Consider the following 20,488-nt stretch of genomic DNA (forward strand, 5'->3'; position numbering starts at 1 on the left):
TCAAGGACGGGAAGAGCAGCCATGGAGAGAGCCTTGCAGGGATAATCCACTGGTCTTGCGTTCTGGCGGCACGCAAGCGTCTCATACCAGCGACGGGATGCGACCGGATTCTACTATAGCCAGGGGCTTATGACATGGTGGATGTTGTTCATGCGGATAGGTAACTTTTGGACCAGGATGTTGATTCATGGTACACATTCTAGAAGCTATCCTAGTCTCGTCTCTACTGTACAAGCCACAATCCTCGTGAAAGAGAGGCCTGGATAGGAGCCTCAATCTTTCAATTTAACGAAGTATTCGGATTTGCCATGACACCTGAGGCTCTCTGTGCTTCACCGAGTATCTCCATCATTTTCAAGGCTAGGCCTTCGTCTTCCTCCTTTCTCAGCCTCCCGTTTGGGAATACCACTCTCCGGAGCCTATTTATCCATGGTCTCACCGGTCTGTAGTACAGTGTGACGTACTGTTCTAATGTCTCCAGGAAAACTTCCTCATCCGCAACAAGGCCCAGTTTTATCCCAGCGAGCTCCTCTGGGTCCATGAAATTCCATTTTTCGAACCTGCGAACAGCCCTACCTTTCGTATTCGGGCCGTCGTAGTGGATACAAATCCAGAAGAGAACCCAGAAGAACGACTCGTAATCATGCATAGCCGAGTGCTTCTTACCCAATAGTGCCCAGATGGCCATGAATGCTCTTGTACCCGTTTTGCCATGTGCGCCTGAAGATCCCTCCCGCTGCGTCCGTATCGCGAGATCGAGGTCAATCAAAAATGCTGGCCAAGATGGATTGGTCGGGTCTTCGTTCATCATCAGGTTGCCCACCGATATGTCGCGGTGGAGGATGCCGGCCTGGTATAAAGCTTTATAACCTAACATTATTAGTCGATGAATATATTTCACTGTAGTGTCCCTACCTTTGATACAACCTTCCAACGCGGCCAGCATTGCGGCCCAAGAACTTGCCCGGTAAATGGGTTTTCCGTAGTCAGATACGATAACCCTTCGGTGGATCCGATTCAAGGAGGTTGGACTAATTATCTTTTTGGTTGGGGAGGTGGAACATGTTCGCTTGCCCGCCGGAATTGGTACTTGAATAGAGCTGGATGACCTCTTGCGCCCGATGCCGCTTGGAACTTTGAAACTTCTGCCTCGTTCAATGATCTCCTGAGAGACCGAGGTGCTCGGAGGCATCATCGAGCTTTCTGTCTTCCGACTCTGGCTGAGAAAGTTCGCAGCTTTAGAGATATCCAGCACCTTGCGAATATTGGTCTGAACATCGTCGTCGATACTACCCACCTGAACTGTTTCATGATGATAGTATCTGGCCACATTCTCCACTCCTTTCTCTGTCGCCTCTCGTAGGAGTTCCCCTTCTTGGTCGCGCTCGGGGTATTGCCACGAATCTTTGATGACAAGAGGAGCCCTAGACTTATCGCCTTCTCGATAAGCTCTCCAGCAAGTTGTCGCTCGGCCGACCACAGAACTCCCACGTCTCATCAAGGCGTCGAGTATAAGTCGTTCATCTCGGCCGTTGCGAGTGATCTTCATATACCTTACACCATCCGATTCCACAATAGTGGGATCAAATCCGAGCTGCTCTCTATCCATCCAGAGAAATCCTAAGACTGCCGAGACAAATCGTAGGCCGTCTTTATTGATATCAAAGGGCTCTGAAGCAATCCCGCCAACACGATCAAACTCCCATAATCTCATGATCGAACCGCAGAGAGTAAATCCCAAGACAAAGCGACGGGTGTCCTGAGCGATCAGCACCTCTCGAGCATACCTTGCTAGGTCGAGCCATGTTTTAGTGGCCATATCAAATGCCGGATTACCTTTCAGCTCCCCGGGTACGAGAATCTGCGACCAATGGTATACGGCGTCTTCGTCCGCATCAAGGTCCTCCACAAAGCCGATATCTGGCTTCTGTCCGGCTGTAGATCCTTCCGAAGCTTTATTGGGTCGTGTTAGCGGGCCTCGTGAGGTGCTTGGGATTGAAATAAGGTCTTCTGCGAAATCTCGGAAGAGCTGAACTCGCTCAGCAAACCACTTCAGTACCTCCTTTTCCTGAGCTCCTTTCGGCCAATCTCTCCAGCCCGTGTCCTCTCTATACAAAGGAACACCACCCTCCTGGCATTTTTTGAACACAGCTGCGGCATTCTCTTCCAGACAGGGGATCTTCCCGGCAAATACGTCGTGGAAACCAGGTATGCCAATATATAAGGGCCCCATCTCTTCTTTCAGTAAGCCGTCCATATACTGTCTCTGCTCAGACGAGTTGACAACGCTGCTGGTACTGTGCGTATACGGGGTTTGGAGAAACTGTGCTTGCGGACGAGGAGGTGGCGTAGCTTCGGTCATAGCAGCATAAGTCTTTGCAAAGATGATTTCGTCCGGCTCCTTGTTCACGACAACTCGCAGAAGCGGAACAATACGCTCAGCATCAAACTCGCTAGATTCGATGACAGGAATGAGGCCGGAAAGTTCGGTAAGAAGAGTACCGCGACCAGTGGTCGATGGAAGTAGCCGAGACGCGGGAAGACTTTGGACGGCTAACACAAGGTCAAGTGCAAGGGTTTTGAAATCTAGGCACGTCAATATAGACCTGGGGAAAGGGCTTCCGCGGATTTGCCTTGGTGGCTCAGCTGAGCAAGAGAATCTATAGATGGAGGGAGTCCAAGTTTCTCACAACGTGAGCTGTACGCGTCGCGAAAGAAAGTAAGCGCATCCCCGATGGGATGCGCTCCAACAATATCGCGCCTGGAGAGTGCCATCGTTGTCTGTGGATCGTAAACCACTACATGTTAGTAAAATGGCCATAGGTTCCAGAGGTACCGCTGAAGGATGTGTCGAGTTTGGATAGCGTTTGCTGAGCAGTGCTCATTGAAAGGAAATCCGCTCGGCAGACCTTCTCTGAATGCCTGGGCTAGCTCAGCCCTGCTTTGCAGCCCCTACCGGTGTTGGAGCCCCAAATTACTCAAGCCTGTCAACTGCTGATCATCCACTTACGTCCTTACCAATTACACTCTCGGCTAGAGCGGACACCATTTCAAAAGGCTCTCTTTAACTGATTGGTGCGTGGGCGCTGCCATGGAAGGTCAACCAGGTTGCGCCAGCGGCATCTCGCTTAGCGGCAGTTCAATAGACGCGGTGTGTGATGCAGCCTGGCACTGGCGGCCATCGAGGCGAGATAAGGCGGCCCAACGGCTATCTCACACCACCAGCAGAGAAGGCACTGGTGGAATAATACGTCCTACGCATGTCCAGTCAGGGGTACCCTCTATCTGTTAAATTTCTCCGCTCTTTGGCACTCACCATCGCTCGCCAGCGTTCTTCGGTCTTCCAAGCTCGACCTCCTGGGAAAAACTAGCCGCAAGGGTTCTATGCACGCCATCCGGAACTCAAGGCGAGAAGGGTCCAGGCCCTCGACTGAACACGACATGATCACAACATCCTTGACAAAGTCACCCAGTGGCTCAATGTGATCGGTGACCAACTCCATGACCCCGCGATTGTCGCAGACAATGTCTACAACATGGACGAGACGCGCATTCTCATGAGTGTTTTGTGTTCGTTGAAAGTGCTCGTAAGTCGAGACGATCTTCGAGATTCCCGAGGAGCTGGCGTCAAAAGGACGCTGGTGACGGCCCGTGGAATGCATTTCTGCCGCGGGCCATCCTTTGCCGCCACTTATTATTTGGCCGGCCTCGACGCGTTGCAGCCCCCTGGACTCCACATCCTACTCCCGGGTGGCACTTTGCTTGCTCGAAGAAATGATACACTGACAAGGATATCAGCTTGTATTGGATCCAGCATGTGTTTGACCCCCTCACGCGATCGCGAGCCTGGGACAAGCCGCGGGTGCTGATCAATGACGGGTTTGCCACGCAGGAGTCCCTGGATCTGTTGAGGTTTTGTTTTGAAAACAATATTATTGTGTCGATTGCCCTCCCATACTTCCCACAAGCTGAGACCGTGCGACGGAGGCGTATTCGGGCCGCTCAAAATGGCGTACCGCGAACAAGTGGAACGGCTGTATCGAGGAGGCGCCAACACTGTTGTATACCATGTATACCCGGATTCCTGCGTCCGAGAAAGCATCCCTAACATTGTCGCTGCATATCAAAGACATTCCAACGCCTCGCCGTCCGTTGAGTCTCGTCATATCGTCGACCAAGCAACCATTAATCCCGAGGCTCCTGTTTCTCCTATACAAGTCGACCTCGTTTCGAGAAGTGTGAGCTGATGATCACGACAGCCGCCAGAATGATCAGACCAGAGACAATGGATGGGGCCCTGCGTTCGTTAATACCTCTCCATAATTTAGGTCAGGAGAAGACTCACGCCGTCACGCGCAGAGAGCTTTCTGTTTTGCGCTCGCCATCGCGGCCGCCCTCTCGCACCCAACCATTCTCAGTTGGGGCTGACTACTTGTCGATGATCTTGTCAATCTCGTCGATAACTTTTGTGGCACTGTTGTATTGGAAAGTCCAGCATTTCCGGATCACGGGTCCCAAAAGTAGGTGGTTGGTGTCGGGAAATTCGCCGGCCTCGTATAGCCGCTCAATCTCCTTGTCCGTCTTGCCATGGTAGGGCCGCTGTGTCGTCGAAATCTCGAAGATGACGCAGCCGAGCGCGTATAGTTCGGTGTGTACGCTCGGCTTGGTGCGTTTGTTGGCAAAGAGGTGGAATCCCTCGTGGGCCCCCGCGACGACAGAAGGTACTCTTCCGTCTATCGAGGAGCCAGCAAAATCGCATAGCTTGATGTCGTCTTGGTCGTCAAACAGCATATTAAGAAACGCAATATCGACCTGAAAAACATGCTTCCCATGGAGATACTCGATCGCCTCGCTCGCCTGCCTAGACCATTTCAGGATTTGTTCTTTGGTCGGAAGTACGTTCCTCTCCCGTAGTTGAATCAGCCGTAGACGTAAAGGGTCTTGGAGCCGCTCCAGGATGATGCCTTTGGGGTGCATGAATATGCCATTGACAATGCGTGGGTGGTCCCCGAGGCGTTCATAGATTTCCCGCTCAGTCTCGTGGTCGGCTCTGTTACCTTCACCCAAAGAGCGTTTAATCACCGTCCTCTCGTCCAATTCGAGTATGAAACCTGAGGTGCCATGGGCGACCCAGTGAAAGTCCCGAACGGGTCGTTCCAGGGTCTGCGCCCACTCAGCCATTTGAGCCAAATTGATAGAAGACGAAGTTGTTCTTGGCCATGGGAGAGGAAGGGGGAAGAATGAAGAATAACCATACTGGCAAGTTCCTCTACCGGACGAATCACAACGGGGTGTCACAGAAGCTTAGTATATTAGCCTCTTGGCATTAGCGCTTCTAGCCAATCAATGTGAGAAGTCCCGCAGGTCTAAGTCCAGGCATATCTATTCACGTGCCATTCCAGCCCAACTCCTCGTTACACAGACGCTGCCTACTGTACTTGGATCAGTGTCTTGTGACTCAATCCGCGACGTTCACTAATACTTACACGTCTCTCTCTCGCAACATGACGTAGGGCACTCGGACAAAAAGCCCCGGCACGAAAAATGTGCGAGTTCTTTGACATTAATTTTATCTACTCCGAATGTATTCAGGATCCGAAGCATGTGGTCGCATGAAGGACATCACGCTTTGCGAACACCCTCGACTTCACGGAACCTTTCGTTATTGCCCACTTGAGCATTGAGGCACAGAACATCTTCCTCACGTCCGTTAAAGGCCGGGCTCAACAGATGAGGTACGTCAAAGTATGTGTTCTTGGATTCTGAGATATAGTATATCATTAGCTATATCTTCTCTCCGTCGGATCCTCATCACGGCGTACCCGGACTATCATTTGTGGCGGTCTGTGCATTCTTGGTCATTCTCTTTACCCTCTTATACACCTTCTCAAAGGTAGGATCATCCTCCGTATTGAACTTGCACATCGCACTGTGGTCGGCGTCCACCGGAATCTGTTCAGGATCGTGTCTAGATGAAAGCTCAGCCGCCCACCCTTCAAAACGGTGTTGAAAGAGTGTGATATAGCCCTAGGGCTTCGAAAGAATACCATTAACGCAACAGCCTGTTGGGCACCAACTCGACAGATAAACAGGAAGATGACTACCTTCTCTTCAACGGTTATAGACCGCGAATCTCGAAGGCCTCCTCTACCACGAATCCACGCCACAAGCTCGTCAAATGTCTATGTAGAGCAGCCGAGATTTCGATGCATAAGGACCGAGCTGCGGCGCCAATCAGCGAGCAGTTCAATTCCATAGCGAGCATTCGAAAAGGGCGGTTGGCGATTGAATCTGTGAGCAACGTGGCCAGTAATTAACATGACAATGATAGCTAGGATGACGCTTCGCGTGGCGTCTGGCATGGCGGCTGACATGGCGGCGAGTGGTCTCGACAGCTAGGCGGGCGCGCGGAACGAGATTTCAACAAGGAATGCTGTACAAATGCAGTAGCGAGAAGACATCGTACATATACGTAACGGTTTGGGCAGAGTGGATTTAGATTCCGCCAGTCCGCACTCCAGGCAACTTCAAGCAACCGTGAATGTGGCACAAGCTTCCGGAACTGAAGAGTCGGGCCAAGAGAAGACCTTACAACCTCGACACATCAACGGCACCCCTGCTGGTACCAATAACAGTTCCCACGTACAACGCAACTGGGCCCCTCTCTTGTCTGCTTGCTCGCGCTTTTCCAAGTGCCCTAGAAACGTCGGTATCCCGAGGGAGTCCCCACTTTCACCCGGGGCATATTCATCTTCACGCCGCGCTGTGAGATGATGAAGAGGATGACGCCGAGACCTTCCAAAACCAAAATGGCGATTCCTGCGAAAAAGGTGTAGTTCTAGAGAAAAAAAGGTGATTAATATGTGTTTCTCAGAAGAGAGTGTTTCTTTGCACGGCCACAGGCGAAGGGGCGGGAGATTTGTCCTGTCCCTAAGAGGGAAACCAGACTGGGAGGTCGACGTACATTCTCAACGCAAAGGGCGTTCCAGGCCACAGCTCCGTCCTTGGTGGAGTGTTTGTAGCAGGTCCACGACCAGATATCCCATTTCGTCTTCTTACTACCCATGTTGTCGACGATCTTGAATTGGATCACCGCAGCAATCCACACGAGCAGCATTATGGTGGAGCTCACATAGACTGCCCAGACGTGAGATGCCCCCTTTCGCGCGCTTGCACACTGTTTGAACAAAAAGATCAGTCTGGATTTCCATGCCTTGGGGTATATGAAGCAAATGCCACCAAAGTGGTGCTTCAGGCAAGAGAGGGGAGAATTTGAGAGTGAACATACACAGCCACAGAGGCTTCCGAATGCTGTAAGGTGGGTGACGATGGCAACCACAGCAGCTCCTAGCATGACCCACGTCGGCCAAGGGTCAAGAAAAGCCCAGATCCTGGTTTGGATTCTCGTTTTCGTGTTCTGTGTCCTCTGTTCACGCGTCTTGAGCCAGATGTACACCGAGTAGGCCTGAATGCCGAGAACGGAGATGGCCAAGACGAGCGACAGGATTCTCAAAACGGTGCGGGCGGGTTGAAAGCGGGCGTGAGGTGCGCGCTTCTTGCCAAACCCGCCGGCGTCTCTCCCTGGCAGGCTCGAAGAGCCCAGCTGGCGGGAGTCCTTCTCTCGTTTCAGCAGGGTCTCGTCGTCCGCCGAGGCATCTATTTGTTTGTCGGCCTCGTAGTTGTCCTGGGCGTGCCGAAACGGCTCGTAGGAAGACTGGCGAGGATCCATTATTTCGAGGCACGGAGAAGGAATCTCGCGCCTGGGAGAAGTAACTGAAGTAGATGTTGTTGAAGGTTGGTGGAGAGACTGAACGAGGTGCGAACGAGGTGCGGACAGGGAAATTAATGTGGTAGATAAAGTCTGGCTGCTGCCACCTTTGTGGGTACTTCCAAGGTCACCGAGACATACCCAAAGCAGTAGGACGAGTGCCAGAGTATTCCAGCCGTGTCTATTCTAATTCCCTCCTGATCAGCTTCGGCTGAAGATTGGTAAACGTACCAATCTTACCCGTAGAGCTGCTCGATCCATCCCACTGCTTGGACTGGTCAATAAGCCCGAGCACCGCTCGGCCTAGAGAGCCGCTAATATAATGTTCAGTCAAATTATTTCGAGCATCGCCCTGACTCTATCTCTATCCGCGACGCCAGGGGCCGTTTGTCAGCCGCCGTTTCAGGAAGCATAGACACGAGCTAGGCCGAGTGCGGATACCTGCTTCTTGTATAGGCAACGCCTGGATCAGCGGAATCAGATCATCTCCCTAGTAGCTGCTCGTTGATGCACGACCGGTTTCTTAGTTCCTAGTGCAGCATGCAATCCATCCTTGTCCGGATGACTCCCTGATTCGTTCCATCCTCAATATCACTTTGGGCCTTTCGCAAGGTTCTCCCTTCGCCACATTTGGAGGGATACACCACAAGGAGAGATAGTCAGGCTGGTCCTTTCTCATTTCTCGAGGGGGCCGACTGTGTCCAGATTCGACAAGTTCCGCCCAACCCTCAGCCGTGAAGGATGGACGTATAAGTAGAGGCTCTCGATGGGCGGCCCTGCGGCCAGAGTTGTTCATCATCGCAAGTCAAGACCACTCGTCCCCTCTCAAGATCCAACTCACATCTTCCATCACAACAGGCCAGCCTAGCCCAGCGAAATATATCTCCTGCCTCACATTCAAGAGCGGTAACAGCCATAGCGACCATGAAGATCCTATTTTGCCTCTCTCTCTTCGGTCTGGCTACCGCTGATATCTCCCTCCAAATCATTACCGACAACAACTGTGGTGCGGATGGCGGCGAAATTCTTCAAGATATTCACGCCAATCTCGGCAACCAATTCGACAGCACTGAGTGCATAGCAACAGGCCAATACAACTCGGTCAACCTGGTCAGCGTCGATCCGGGCTTCCAGTGCAACCTCTATGGCGATGCGGCATGTGCCAATTTTCTCCGGACGGTAAATACCGTGGGCTGCGAACCCATCATCGGTCTCGGCACCATCTGCTTCGACCAATCGCTCTTTACCAATCCATTCGCCCAGTCGACGGCGGTGATCTCGGTGGGCACTCAACCAATCAATCTTTTCGGCGGAGACCTCTTCGATGCCGTAGTCAAGTCCTCAGTCCAACACTCGTGCTCGGACACTGGATGTGATAACACCAACCCGCTTGTCCTTACAACGAACATTCCACCCAGCAACCCTGCCTGTCACGAAGGGCTCGATCAGATTGATCCGTCAGCGTGTGCTACGGAAGACTGTACAACCACCGTCACATTGACGGGCAACTTTGACAACAGCAACGAAAGAGACTATATGGAGAGCTTGCTGCAAAATGTAGCGGCTGGTATCGTCTCCAACCCAGTCTCTTTTCTCCAGGTGGAAATGAAGTCGCCCTCCTCAGCCGTTCAGGCAGGCCTGACACTGGATTTCGTCAGTCAGTGTAACTCAGTCTCTCCACCATCTTCATTTGATTGTAGCTCAGCAATTTCAGATGTCGGCTCAGCTGCCTTGGCTTTGATCCCGGATGTAGGAGGAGTCATCGCCACCATTTTCCAAGTTGCTTGTGATTCGAACAGCTCATAGAAAACTTACCATTTAACGTGATTCCAATCTCTCCTCCACATTGGGCGTTAAACTGCTCTCGGTCGATCTTAACCGTAGACGTATGAGCGAGCAGGATATGGTGGCCGACTACTCAAGGCTCCCTTGAACCATCACCGATTGCGCTCTTTTTCCGGTTGCTGGAATAGCCGGGAGCGAATTAACTAATGTTGCATCTAAGAACAGCACTACAAAAGGGCTCGGTGAAGGTAATCCAATACTTGACCCGCGACCCTATAGCTTTAGATATAACTCGGGCGTAGTTTAAAAAGTCAGTAATAAAACTCCTCCTTGTTCAAAAACCCGCCGTAGGGCTTGTCTAGCTCGTTAGGGAGGTCCTAATAGTGGAAGAGCGTGATGAAGGGTACGATACTTGACGTAGTGTCGAAGCCCGGCTTCGTTTAGGGGGTTATTACCGCCGCCTAAAGAAATGACGCGGGACTAAGAGATGGAGAAGCGATAAGCTTTGGCGCTAGTCTGCTTAAGTAATTCGATATCTTAGGCTGTTCGATGTATTCAATTGACAGTTATAGGACACCTCGAACATATCTCGAAGCTCCTTGTCATATATCTCCTTGTCCTCAACTTTCTTCTTGATGAATGCGTTGGCACTCCGTGTCCAATAAGGGTAGGTAGAAGTAAAAAAGTGCACATCGTCGCCATGCTTATCACAAAATTGTGGCTGTATCTTTCGTAGAAGATCGAGTGAAGACCACTAGGGCTTTCTTAAAGCCAACACGTACCAGAAAGTTCCAATCTCCCAGCTAGCACTCATGATCAGCGAGTAGAGTGGTCCACTTTCTACCAGTCGTAGACGTTTCTCCTCTTCTTCAAAGATATTCATAAACTCCAATCGTCGCTTGTTATATTCTTGAAGATTGATCTCATCCACAGCTTCATTCGTTAGCCACCTGGGTGGCTGCATAAATTCCGCAGGGAGAAACTGCTGTCCATTCGAGATCAATATAGCATTTGAGGTTCCAATCTTCGTCCACAATCAGGTTATTGGTACTTATGTCCGTCAGCCGAGCGCAAAAAGGACCACGGTTTAGCTTAGGTCTGAAGAATTCTGGACGTACAGCTCTCAGCATGGCTAGAGCAGACATCTGGGCGGCACAATCTGCCTCGTCTTTGACCGCATTTGGTTGAAAGCGTAAGCGCTTATCGTGGCAGGATAGGAGGTCATTGACATAGGAGTCGACGGTATTGTATGTACGGTCTCTCGGAATTTCGATGGGAATTCCACTGTTTTCCAAATCTTGTATCTCCAGGGTGAGAGGTCTGTTTGCCAACCGTATGAATCCTTGGTCGTCGATAGTAAATGACGCAATCTGAGGGAAACAGACTCGGCCAACTCTCAGCATAACTTGTGACAGACTGCGAAATAGATTCTTTCTGAGTCGATCATCCGTCCGACCGGTCTCCCAGGTCTTTGACAGCATTTGCCCTTGTTCCTGGTCGATATATTCAATGACTAGGTATCCGCCCAACTCATTCGATAAGCTGCTTCGATGTGGAATCAGATTCGAAGGGACACGACGGCCAAGGCAAGACAAGAACTGACTTTGAAGGTAGTGATACAAGTGAACAAGAAGAGGGCGGTGCTCAGCTGCGGTAAACTAATGGAAGCCGGTTAGCTCTTTTGTTCTGCGCCCGAGGTAAAAGTGACATACACATTCTCCGTTTGAAAGCGAAAATCCATAGAGATGAGGGATGCGCACGTCTGGACATTCGTCATGCATCCATACGTAGGTTGCAGCTTCACATTGAACCCAGAACATCCATCCTTTTGGACGTGGAACTCGCTCGACTATACAGTCTGAGTTTAGTTCCTCGCCAGCCTTTCGAGTAACGTACGTCCGTCGATGTTTATAGCCTGTTATCCACGTTTCATCGCTCCAAAGAATCTGATTTCACTGCTCTTTTGTCCAGGAACGAGGTTCGAGTGCCCATTCGAGTCGTACTTGTCGATTAGCCTCAGATAGAGGTGGCTTTCGTAGAGCGATTCGGCGTCGATAGCCTCGTTGGTGAAGAGCATATCGGATCGATTCGGCACTAACTTCACCCTCAGGCCATAGTGCTTCTGCTACTTGTAAATAGGACATTCTTCTAGTCTTTCTTGACTGTATAACGAACTGTTCAACGTAATCCGCCTATTCCTTGGTAAGCCGTGGAGGCCTACCTGCGTTGGAATGCTGTGGACTAGCCCGTTGCTTTTGACAGGTATATTGAACTGCGCGTTGAGAAACCTTCAGAAATGAGGCAATAAACTCGTACGAATAGCCAAGTCGACGCATTAATAGGATCTCTCGACGTTGATCTCGTGTTAGACGCTTTCGAGGTGGTGTAGAAGGTGTTGTAGAAGGTGCCATATTGACTGAAAATCAGTGGTGTTGCCTGGTATTCGAGAAGTGAAATGCGCCGTCTGGGATAGAAAGGATGGACGCGTCTACACTAGTCCATAAATGGACTAGTGTAGACGCGTAACGAAAATTACCCTGGAAGAGTGTAGGCTCATAGTCGAGGCCCAAAGGGGCCCGAACTGGCTTCTGAGAAAGGGCATCAGACAAGCTCCCTAGGGGCTCGTCTAGTGCTCGGGCGCGCTCCCCCGTACTCTGCCGAGGCTCCCGCGACGCTCTCCCGTGCTCGGCGGGGCATCCATCACGTCCCCGAGTAAAGCGGCCTCCCTCCCTTTCCTGAACGAAAATGGCAAGGGACAATATACGTCAGCTCGAGGAGAAGGAGCAGAGAGCGGATCAACCACTACTCACCCACCAGGACGGAGGCCGTGGAAACAAAATCCCATAGGATCGATCTTATTGACTGTCGCGCCATAAATCCTTCCGTATCCACCCTATCTGTACAAATACAGAGGTCTAGAGTGGTTGCTCACCAGCGAGTGCAAGATCCGAAACCGGGAGGCCGAAACAGACAATATTACGCAGTACATCTCTCTCTCCCCTTCCCTCCCTCTACCGGCCTTCTCTTTTGCTTTCTGTCGTTGTTGTTTTTGCTTGAACTCTGATCGTGCGCAAAAGGCTTTTCACGAGACGGGCCGACAAGATGAGAGAGAAGCCTCAGCTCTCTGCAGGAGAATACCTCTCCTTGCTCTACGCCGTGACTCGAGCCGGTCAGTCAGTCCTTCGCCTCCTTGACCCCGTGAGATGCTCACAGACAGACGACTGATGAGGTGGTTTGGGGAAAAACAGAAAACAGTGGGCACATTGACCTTCACCACCCTCACGGGCTGGACGAGGGGCGAAGACTGCCCAAAGGACTACAAGCGACATGTCATCTACAGCTCTTGTCGTGAGATGTTCGGGCGCTTGACAGTCAGGCAGATGCAGGCCATCCAGCCCACGACCATCGAGGGATACACAGCCTTTGCGAAGAAGCAGAACTTCGAACCGGAGATTGTCGAGCTCGATGACGGTGCGTGGGGGTGCTTCGCGGGACCGAAGACGGCCAAGAAGACGCTGGTGTGGTTCCACGGCGGGGGATACACGTTCCCAGCGACCGACGTGCACTGGACGATGCTCTCGAATCTCATCGAGCTGGCCAAGAAGAACGACGAGACTCTCCGGGTCATGCTTCTAGAGTACGAACTCACTCCCAAGGGCTATTACCCGTTGCAACTCAAGCAGGCGGTCGCAGCGATCAAACACCTGCTGGACTCGGGGTTGACGCCCTCGCAAGTAAGTGATCAGTCCCCCCCACCCTTTTGATGACTAAGCCTGACGTGTGTCGTGAACACACCCAGATCCTCTTCGGCGGCGACTCAGCCGGCGGTAACCTCGCCGCAGCCCTCATCGGCCATCTGTCACACCCGCACGCCAGCGTATCGCCCATCCCCCTCTCCAGCAACCTGGGAGGTGCCCTCCTGGTGTCTCCATGGGTCTCATTCACGCAAGAGAGGGCGTCGTGGAGGGGGAACTACAAAAAGGATGCGTTGGCCCCGACCACCGTGAAGATCTGGTCCGACAGCTTTGTGGCCCAGTCTCCCGAGGATAACTGGAACCAACCTGCCGAGGCGCCGGCGGACTGGTGGAAAGATATCAAAGTGGACAGTGTGGCGATTCTCGGGGGTCAGAATGAGGTTCTGATCGACGACATCCGGGAACTGGTTGAGAAGATGAAGGTACGTACGTTCACTACACGACTTGGTTCCGGGATTCGATCGCAGGACTGGTTCTGGTGCTGATACTGCGGTCTAGGTGCACAATCCAACACTCGAATATCTGGAAGCCCCTGGCGAAGCCCATGACGCGATCATCCTGGATAGGTCGTTGGGGATAAAGGACGAGTTAGCATCGGAACAGTTCATCAACAAGTGGATTCTGGACAGGCTGAAATAGAGAGCAGAGGGGGCATCATCCGCCTATCACGCACTTTGTCGTGGCGTGGAGCTTTGTCTTCTGATAATCTGTTGTCGGGTCATTGAGCGCGCAGAAGCAATTCCTTTGCACTTTTCACCTTTTCTCCGCCGCCACAGATCGACATGAGTCAGTTCATCACGATCAACAAAAAGACCTTGTGTCGGAAACGGCTGATCTAGAAAGCACGAGCGAGCCAGATATCCAGCACCAACCAAATATTCTACCCTCAGAGGACAGCAAGTTGTGCAAATAGTCAACTGATCGATCGGCGAAACTAGGAAAACATCCATACAACGAAGAACCACTGGCTGTTCCTCCACAACTTTCATGACCAAACGGCATTGATAATCTTCAGTCGGGGACATACATTGCAGGGGACATTAAGCACCACATGCTGGCTCCCCGGTTCGGGCTTGATGAGATTAGGGCTCGAGCACCTCTCGTTGATCCGTGGGAAGAAACCAGCGGAAGCCCCGTCCAAAAGACATGGGTGGTTGGTCTTTACCTCTGGAGTCCCTGGCGGGTGCAAGCCCCTCAACTCTACAATTGCAGGATCATTCACGATTTCTTCCTGTACACTTATACCCTCACCGATTTCAATCTGGGCCAGAGCAGACACTATTCAATGAGTCTGTCTTGCAGTGATGACTGATTTGCTTGGCCTACGGATGTAAAAGTAATCCCGCCGAATCTTACAGGAAATGGTCAATTATATCGCTGAGTCTACCCTACCAACCAACTCCGGCTTTTGCCTTGTGTATATGGTTTCAGACCACTAGAGGAGCACGAAGTACAATACAAGACCAGTATTTATCGAGAGTGGTTGAGAAATAGTTAGGTACGGAAAAATGATATAGTGCCACGTACTCCATCAAATACGTATCACACTCGGGTAAAAATACCCAAATTGTCTGGCCTTTTGCACGGCACCAAGACCACGAGAACGAGCTGCGAAACGGTTGCATCATTCGCTGCCCAACTTTTGCCTGTGTCTTGAGCTTTTGGGGACCTACAACTGCCCACCCGCCCACCGCCCTCCGCCCTGGCTTTTCTCTAAACAGCCCACTACGTCCTCCACACATGTCGAATGCGCGGGCCGCGGCCTCGCTCCTTGCTCGGTCATTCCCAGTCCCGTAATCCTGACGCTCGACCTTTTCAGACGGAATCATTCGATCCGGTTGCAGCTGGCGGTCCCTCCATCGAACTAGCGACCTTTACTGGCGCCGAGTCTTCAAATACAGCAAGAGAAGGAGAAAAAGACACAGGCCGGGAACGATCAGAGAAAAGGCTCCAAACTCGCAGAGCTCGCCGACCGAGACGACGAGATGAAGTTCTCCCACAGCATCCAGTTCAACGCTGTTCCGGACTGGAGCAGCAACTACATCTCCTACAGCAACCTCAAGAAACTCATCTACACCCTCGAGAAGCAAATCAACCGGCCAGCGGGTGAGGCACAAGCTCAAGATGAAGAGAGCACCGCCCTGCTGGGCGGTTCGCTCGATCCGGACACCACGTTCAAGCGCATGCTGGACTCGGAGTTGGACAAGGTCTGCTCGTTCTACCGGCTGAAGGAGCTGGAAATCTTCGGCGAACTCGACCAGCTTTTGAAAGATGTGGATTTTTACAAGGTCGAGACGCATGACGTGGACATGGACGAGGTGGTCGAAGCCGAGAACCGTCGGAAGGCCGTGCGCTCGTCGAGCATATTCAACGTGCCCTTCCGTCGGCGGAGAAGGGCGTCGACGATGAGTGTCAGTCTCGAGGAACCCGAGGGCGAGGATGACAGCGATAGCGACGCCGAAGACCATGCCGCCATGATTAGGAAGAAGGCACCGTCGAACCGCCCACGGAGTAAGAGCACCTGGAACACCGATGGATCGGAAAATTCTGCCCTGGCCGAGTCCCGCGAAGACCTGAGAGCGCCCGACTCGCCGGTGTTTCTTAGGAGGAGACCGAGCCTGGCCATGGAGCTGGAGGCGTCGGATCCGGGTCACCTGTCGTCGCTGTACGATTCCGGCATTAATTTGAAAAAGCGGATCATCAGCATCTACGTTTCCTTGTGCGAGTTGAAGTCCTTCATCCAACTCAACCACACCGGCTTTAAGAAGGCGGCCAAGAAGTACGACAAGGTGTGCAACCGCGACATTCGCAAGGACTACATGGAGAAGTCGGTCAATCCCTCCTACCCGTTTCAGGAAAAGACGATGGTGCATCTCGACGAGAACATCGCGAAGGTGGAAAAGGCCTACGCCGAGGTCGTCACCAAGGGCGACCAGAGCATGGCGCGGAGAGAGCTCCGACTCCATCTCCGGGAGCACGTCGTGTGGGAGAGAAACACCGTCTGGCGAGAGATGATTGGCATCGAGCGGAAGGCTCAAGCCGCCAACTTTGGCATCCGGCAGACTCTGCTGGGCGGAGTACAAGATCCGTCAAAGGCACGACTACAGGGTGACCGAGAAGCCGTCGACACAAAGGAAATCGTCACTCCCGTGGGCCGGTACAGGTGTCCAAAGTGGTTGTTCAGTGGCACTCTGTTCGCTCTCGTCGGTATCCTGGCGGTTTTCCTGGCCTTGCTTTACATCCCGATCATGAAGAGTGCAGAGCAGCAAAACTGCTTGGCCATGTTGGTCTTTGTGTCGTTGCTCTGGGCCACCGAGGTGATTCCCCTCTTCGTTACCTCTCTGCTGATACCTTTCCTGGTGGTCGTCCTCCGGATCATGCGATCAGAAGATAAACCTCATCACCGACTGAGCTCGAAGGATGCGACCAAGGCCGTCTTTGCGGCCATGTGGACGCCGGTCATCATGTTGTTACTCGGCGGCTTCACCATCGCGGCAGCACTGTCGAAATACCACATCGCAAAGATGATGGCAACATTTGTGCTCAGCAAAGCCGGCACCAAGGCCCGCAACGTGCTCATCACCAACATGTTCGTCGGCATGTTCTTGAGCATGTGGATCTCCAACGTCGCCGCGCCTGTGCTGTGCTTCAGCATCATCCAACCGATCCTGCGCAACTTGCCCGCAGATAGCAACATGTCCAAGGCATTGATTTTGGGCATCGCTTTGGCGTCAAACATTGGCGGCGCCGCCTCGCCCATCGCCTCTCCGCAGAACATCATCGCGCTGCAGAACATGAAACCTTCGCCCAGCTGGGGCATCTGGTTCTTCATTGCCTTGCCGGTGTGCATCCTCAGCATCGTGATGATCTGGCTTTTGTTGGTCGTCAGCTTCAAGCCAGGCAAAGGCACTACCATTGTGCCCATTCGACCGATGAAGGACAAACTCAATGGCGTGCAGTATTTCATCATCTTTGTCACGCTGATCACCATTGTCCTGTGGTGTGCTTCCCATCAGTTGGAAAGTGTGTTTGGGGACATGGGCGTCATTGCCATCATCCCTCTCGTCTTGTTCTTCGGCACGGGCATTTTGACCAAGGAAGACTTCAACAATTTCCTCTGGACGATCATTATCCTCGCCGCCGGAGGTCTTTCTCTGGGTCGTGCAGTATCCTCGTCGGGGCTGCTCCATTCCATTGCCAGGGGCATCACTGAACGGGTAGACGATCTATCCATATATGGGGTCCTCGTCGTCTTTGCTTTGTTGGTGCTTGTGGTTGCCACATTCATCAGCCATACGGTGGCGGCACTGATCATTCTACCGCTTGTGGCCCAGGTGGGCGAGAGCATGAAGGAGCCGCACCCGAATCTGTTAGTCATGGGCGCGGCGTTGATGTGTTCAGCGGCGATGGGGTTGCCCACGTCCGGGTTCCCGAATATGAGTGAGTCCTCCATATTTCTTTTGGCATTCGTCTACACTCCGCTAACGAGACCTGCAGCTGCAATCATGATGGAGGTGCCCGAAACAGGCGTGCGGTATCTGCGCGTGAAACACTTCTTGACCCGCGGTATTCCAGCTTCTGTGATTACGTTTGCCATCGTGATCACAGTCGGGTATGGGTTGATGATGGCTGCCGGTCTGTGATTTGGGCAGGAAGCCGTTAGCCATTCCTTCCACGTGTGCTCGTTATTTATACCCTATATTTCTTGGAGCATGGGTAGGGATGGGGGATGGAGAAAGAGACCGGTCTCACTGACCACCGATACGACTGTAGACATAGGTACAAGATCTTATTGGATATCCCACGACCACGGCTAGGATCTATCTATCTATCCGGGTCATCTGGGTTATAAGCGCCCGCCCGCAAACCTGGGCAGGGCTCCAAAAGCGATAGGCCAACAGGGTTGTTTTGTGTTTCCAGTAGTAGCTTTGCTGTCCCAGCGCTCTCTGAGACAAGAGACAATATGATCGAACAACAACTCGGACAAGTTTTGCGAATGCGGCCCTGACATTCACAACCGTATGTGTGCGTTGCCTGCTGTCCGCGTATTTCTTGAACCTTGGCTGGGAGGACATACAAGGACCAAAAAAAGGATCGACGAATTTTTGGTAGTTATGACGGCGGGGAAGGAACATGGATCCCAGCGCAGGACAGACGGAGCGGATGCCTGGTTTGGCCTTGTCTCATCCATTCATCCATACGTTACCTCCTCCACCCCCTTTTGCCTCCCCTTCCTCCCTCTCTCCTGGCAGAGGGACAAGTGCCAGACCATTTGCTCTGTATAGCTCCGATCCAATGGTTCAACGATATCAACATCTTTGATCTCCGATCTCCACGATATATACTATACTATACTGTATATCATTATCAAAGACGGAGTGCGTGGTAGTATGTGTCAGGGGTCGGACTGTGCGACGTGACTAATCTCCACGTCTGTCTACCTATCGGACGTGGACTGGAAGAGGATGGTATTGTGGATCAGACAGATGCGTTGTAGTGAGTGGTGGGCGGGTGGGTGGTCTGTCGATAGATAGATAGATAGATATATCATTCCATACGGTAGACATCTCCATATCTGGAGAGGGCTCTCGCTCATGCATGCCTCGAAGCTCGCGGTCCCTCTTCATCTCGCCTCTGTCTCGCGATCATCTGGCCTCCCTCGGTGTCTTTCCGACGTGGTTCACTTTGGTAGCCCCGCATGCGAGATCTCGGTCTGCAACGGCTGCGGCTTGACGGTGTACGCTATCCCCCGTGCCCCTTTTTTGGAACTTCGGGATCGTTGCCGCCGCCGCAGCTCGAATCCGCCCTGCGCCCACATGACGCCGAGCGCCGGGCCGGGGTGGCCCACCGAGAGGGCCAGGACGGTCAGCGCCATCATGGCGCCGTCGAGGACCATGAACAGGACCTCGTTGTTGGCGAGGGCGCTGCTGAAGCCGCGGCTCAGCTCGGCCACGCGGAAGCAGCAGCGGACGAGGATGGCCACCGTGGCAATCGCGATTGCTGGAGGGATGGTTGTGAGCAAAGGAAGAGAAAACAAAGAACTAAGGACGTAAAGGGAGGGATTGGAGTGGCATTAATGGCTGAATGGGAACGACCCACCAATTAGGAAAAGCCTGAATGCGAGTGCTCTGCGAAGTGCCGCGCTGTTGTGGTTGATCAGGCTCGGGCGCGTGTGGATGCGGAACACGATCTGCAGACACAACCCGCAGAAGAGGGTGGTGGAAGCCACCTGGCTGGCCAGGCCGGCGATCATCAGGTTGACGCCGGTCTGTCCGAGGCTGGGTGTGCTGTCTATCGAGGCCAAGGCACCCCCGGCGGCCTGCAGGATGAGGGCGACCAGGTCACATCCGACAAACACGATGGTGATGGTCCGCGGGCTGAGGATGCTCAGTCGGAGACCGTAGACGGCGATGATGCGGGCCAGGCAGATGTAGATGGCGCCCGAGAAGAGGGCCGGCCCCAGCGTGAGCCCGACCAGGTAGATGATGAAGGAGTTGTTGTCGAAGTCGTCGTAGTGCAGTCGGACGCGATACGCATATCCCAGGATCTCCAGGCCGATGCCGCCCAGCATGCCGCACATGAACCCCCAGGTGCGGTATCGAACACCCAGCCAGATCTGGGCGAGGCAGGCAAGGCTGAACACCGCCAGGTAGAAGGCATTTCCGGCCAGCGAGGGAATGTATTGCAGCTGGCCATAGTCCTTGACTGAGCAGGTGGCATAGGTGCAGGTGGCCGGGTCGAACGTGGAGTTCATATTTGGGGAGGTGTTGTTGATACAGCGTAAGGGGATGAGAGAGAGCTGGGGAGAGCTTGATTCTTCCTGGGATTCCTCACCTTTTCAGAGAGCAGTATATATATGCATTTTCAGCGGGCATCCCCTGATGAGGGCGATTGGGATCCTGCCTGGTCCTCGCAGGGCTATGTCCGTCCGGTCATGGTTAGGACCGACTGCGCCTTCTTGACTTGATACAAGGCCCCCCTTGAAATGTCGCTCTGATATCATTGTGGCCCGAAGATACATAGGAAGCGGAGTTGTCGTGCATATAAGAAATGGTGGTGCCTGACGAGGCTCGGTCTTTGAGTTTGCACTATTCCTCTTTCAGCCACTTACAATGTGAGCCTCAATTCCACGACTTCTTAATGTCACTGCAAATCTCCATAAATTGGCCTGCCTGAGACC

General features: G+C 52.7%; 7 protein-coding genes across 7 annotated transcripts; 3 read left to right on the plus strand and 4 right to left on the minus strand.

Annotated features, from left to right (window-relative positions):
* Positions 1-354: 354 nt before the first annotated feature.
* AYL99_09862 (hypothetical protein) lies at positions 355-3,662 on the minus strand (the record flags this gene model as incomplete). The annotated part of the gene is made up of 4 exons (XM_018841368.1): positions 355-360; positions 440-870; positions 916-2,586; positions 3,317-3,662. The coding sequence occupies 4 exons, from the start codon at positions 3,660-3,662 to the stop codon at positions 355-357; spliced, it is 2,454 nt and encodes an 817-aa protein (XP_018689077.1).
* Positions 3,663-4,428: 766 nt separating this feature from the next.
* AYL99_09863 (hypothetical protein) lies at positions 4,429-5,181 on the minus strand (the record flags this gene model as incomplete). Its single annotated transcript, XM_018841369.1, has 1 exon — positions 4,429-5,181. One exon carries the CDS (start codon positions 5,179-5,181, stop codon positions 4,429-4,431), a length of 753 nt encoding a protein of 250 aa, XP_018689078.1.
* Positions 5,182-6,697: 1,516 nt separating this feature from the next.
* On the minus strand, positions 6,698-7,729 carry AYL99_09864 (hypothetical protein; the record flags this gene model as incomplete). Its single annotated transcript, XM_018841370.1, has 3 exons — positions 6,698-6,838; positions 6,965-7,177; positions 7,289-7,729. 3 exons carry the CDS (start codon positions 7,727-7,729, stop codon positions 6,698-6,700), a joined length of 795 nt encoding a protein of 264 aa, XP_018689079.1.
* A 963-nt stretch (positions 7,730-8,692) lies between these two features.
* Positions 8,693-9,574, plus strand: AYL99_09865 (hypothetical protein; the record flags this gene model as incomplete). Its single annotated transcript, XM_018841371.1, has 1 exon — positions 8,693-9,574. One exon carries the CDS (start codon positions 8,693-8,695, stop codon positions 9,572-9,574), a length of 882 nt encoding a protein of 293 aa, XP_018689080.1.
* A 3,081-nt stretch (positions 9,575-12,655) lies between these two features.
* AYL99_09866 (hypothetical protein) lies at positions 12,656-13,947 on the plus strand (the record flags this gene model as incomplete). The annotated part of the gene is made up of 4 exons (XM_018841372.1): positions 12,656-12,726; positions 12,771-13,287; positions 13,353-13,730; positions 13,807-13,947. The coding sequence occupies 4 exons, from the start codon at positions 12,656-12,658 to the stop codon at positions 13,945-13,947; spliced, it is 1,107 nt and encodes a 368-aa protein (XP_018689081.1).
* Positions 13,948-15,293: 1,346 nt separating this feature from the next.
* On the plus strand, positions 15,294-17,951 carry AYL99_09867 (hypothetical protein; the record flags this gene model as incomplete). Its single annotated transcript, XM_018841373.1, has 2 exons — positions 15,294-17,748; positions 17,806-17,951. The coding sequence occupies 2 exons, from the start codon at positions 15,294-15,296 to the stop codon at positions 17,949-17,951; spliced, it is 2,601 nt and encodes an 866-aa protein (XP_018689082.1).
* Positions 17,952-18,988: 1,037 nt separating this feature from the next.
* Positions 18,989-20,062, minus strand: AYL99_09868 (hypothetical protein; the record flags this gene model as incomplete). The annotated part of the gene is made up of 2 exons (XM_018841374.1): positions 18,989-19,308; positions 19,408-20,062. 2 exons carry the CDS (start codon positions 20,060-20,062, stop codon positions 18,989-18,991), a joined length of 975 nt encoding a protein of 324 aa, XP_018689083.1.
* Positions 20,063-20,488: the final 426 nt, after the last annotated feature.

Source organism: Fonsecaea erecta (genome assembly GCF_001651985.1).
Source record: "Fonsecaea erecta strain CBS 125763 chromosome Unknown Scaff10, whole genome shotgun sequence".
In the NCBI taxonomy this organism is placed as follows: Eukaryota; Fungi; Ascomycota; class Eurotiomycetes; order Chaetothyriales; family Herpotrichiellaceae; genus Fonsecaea; species Fonsecaea erecta.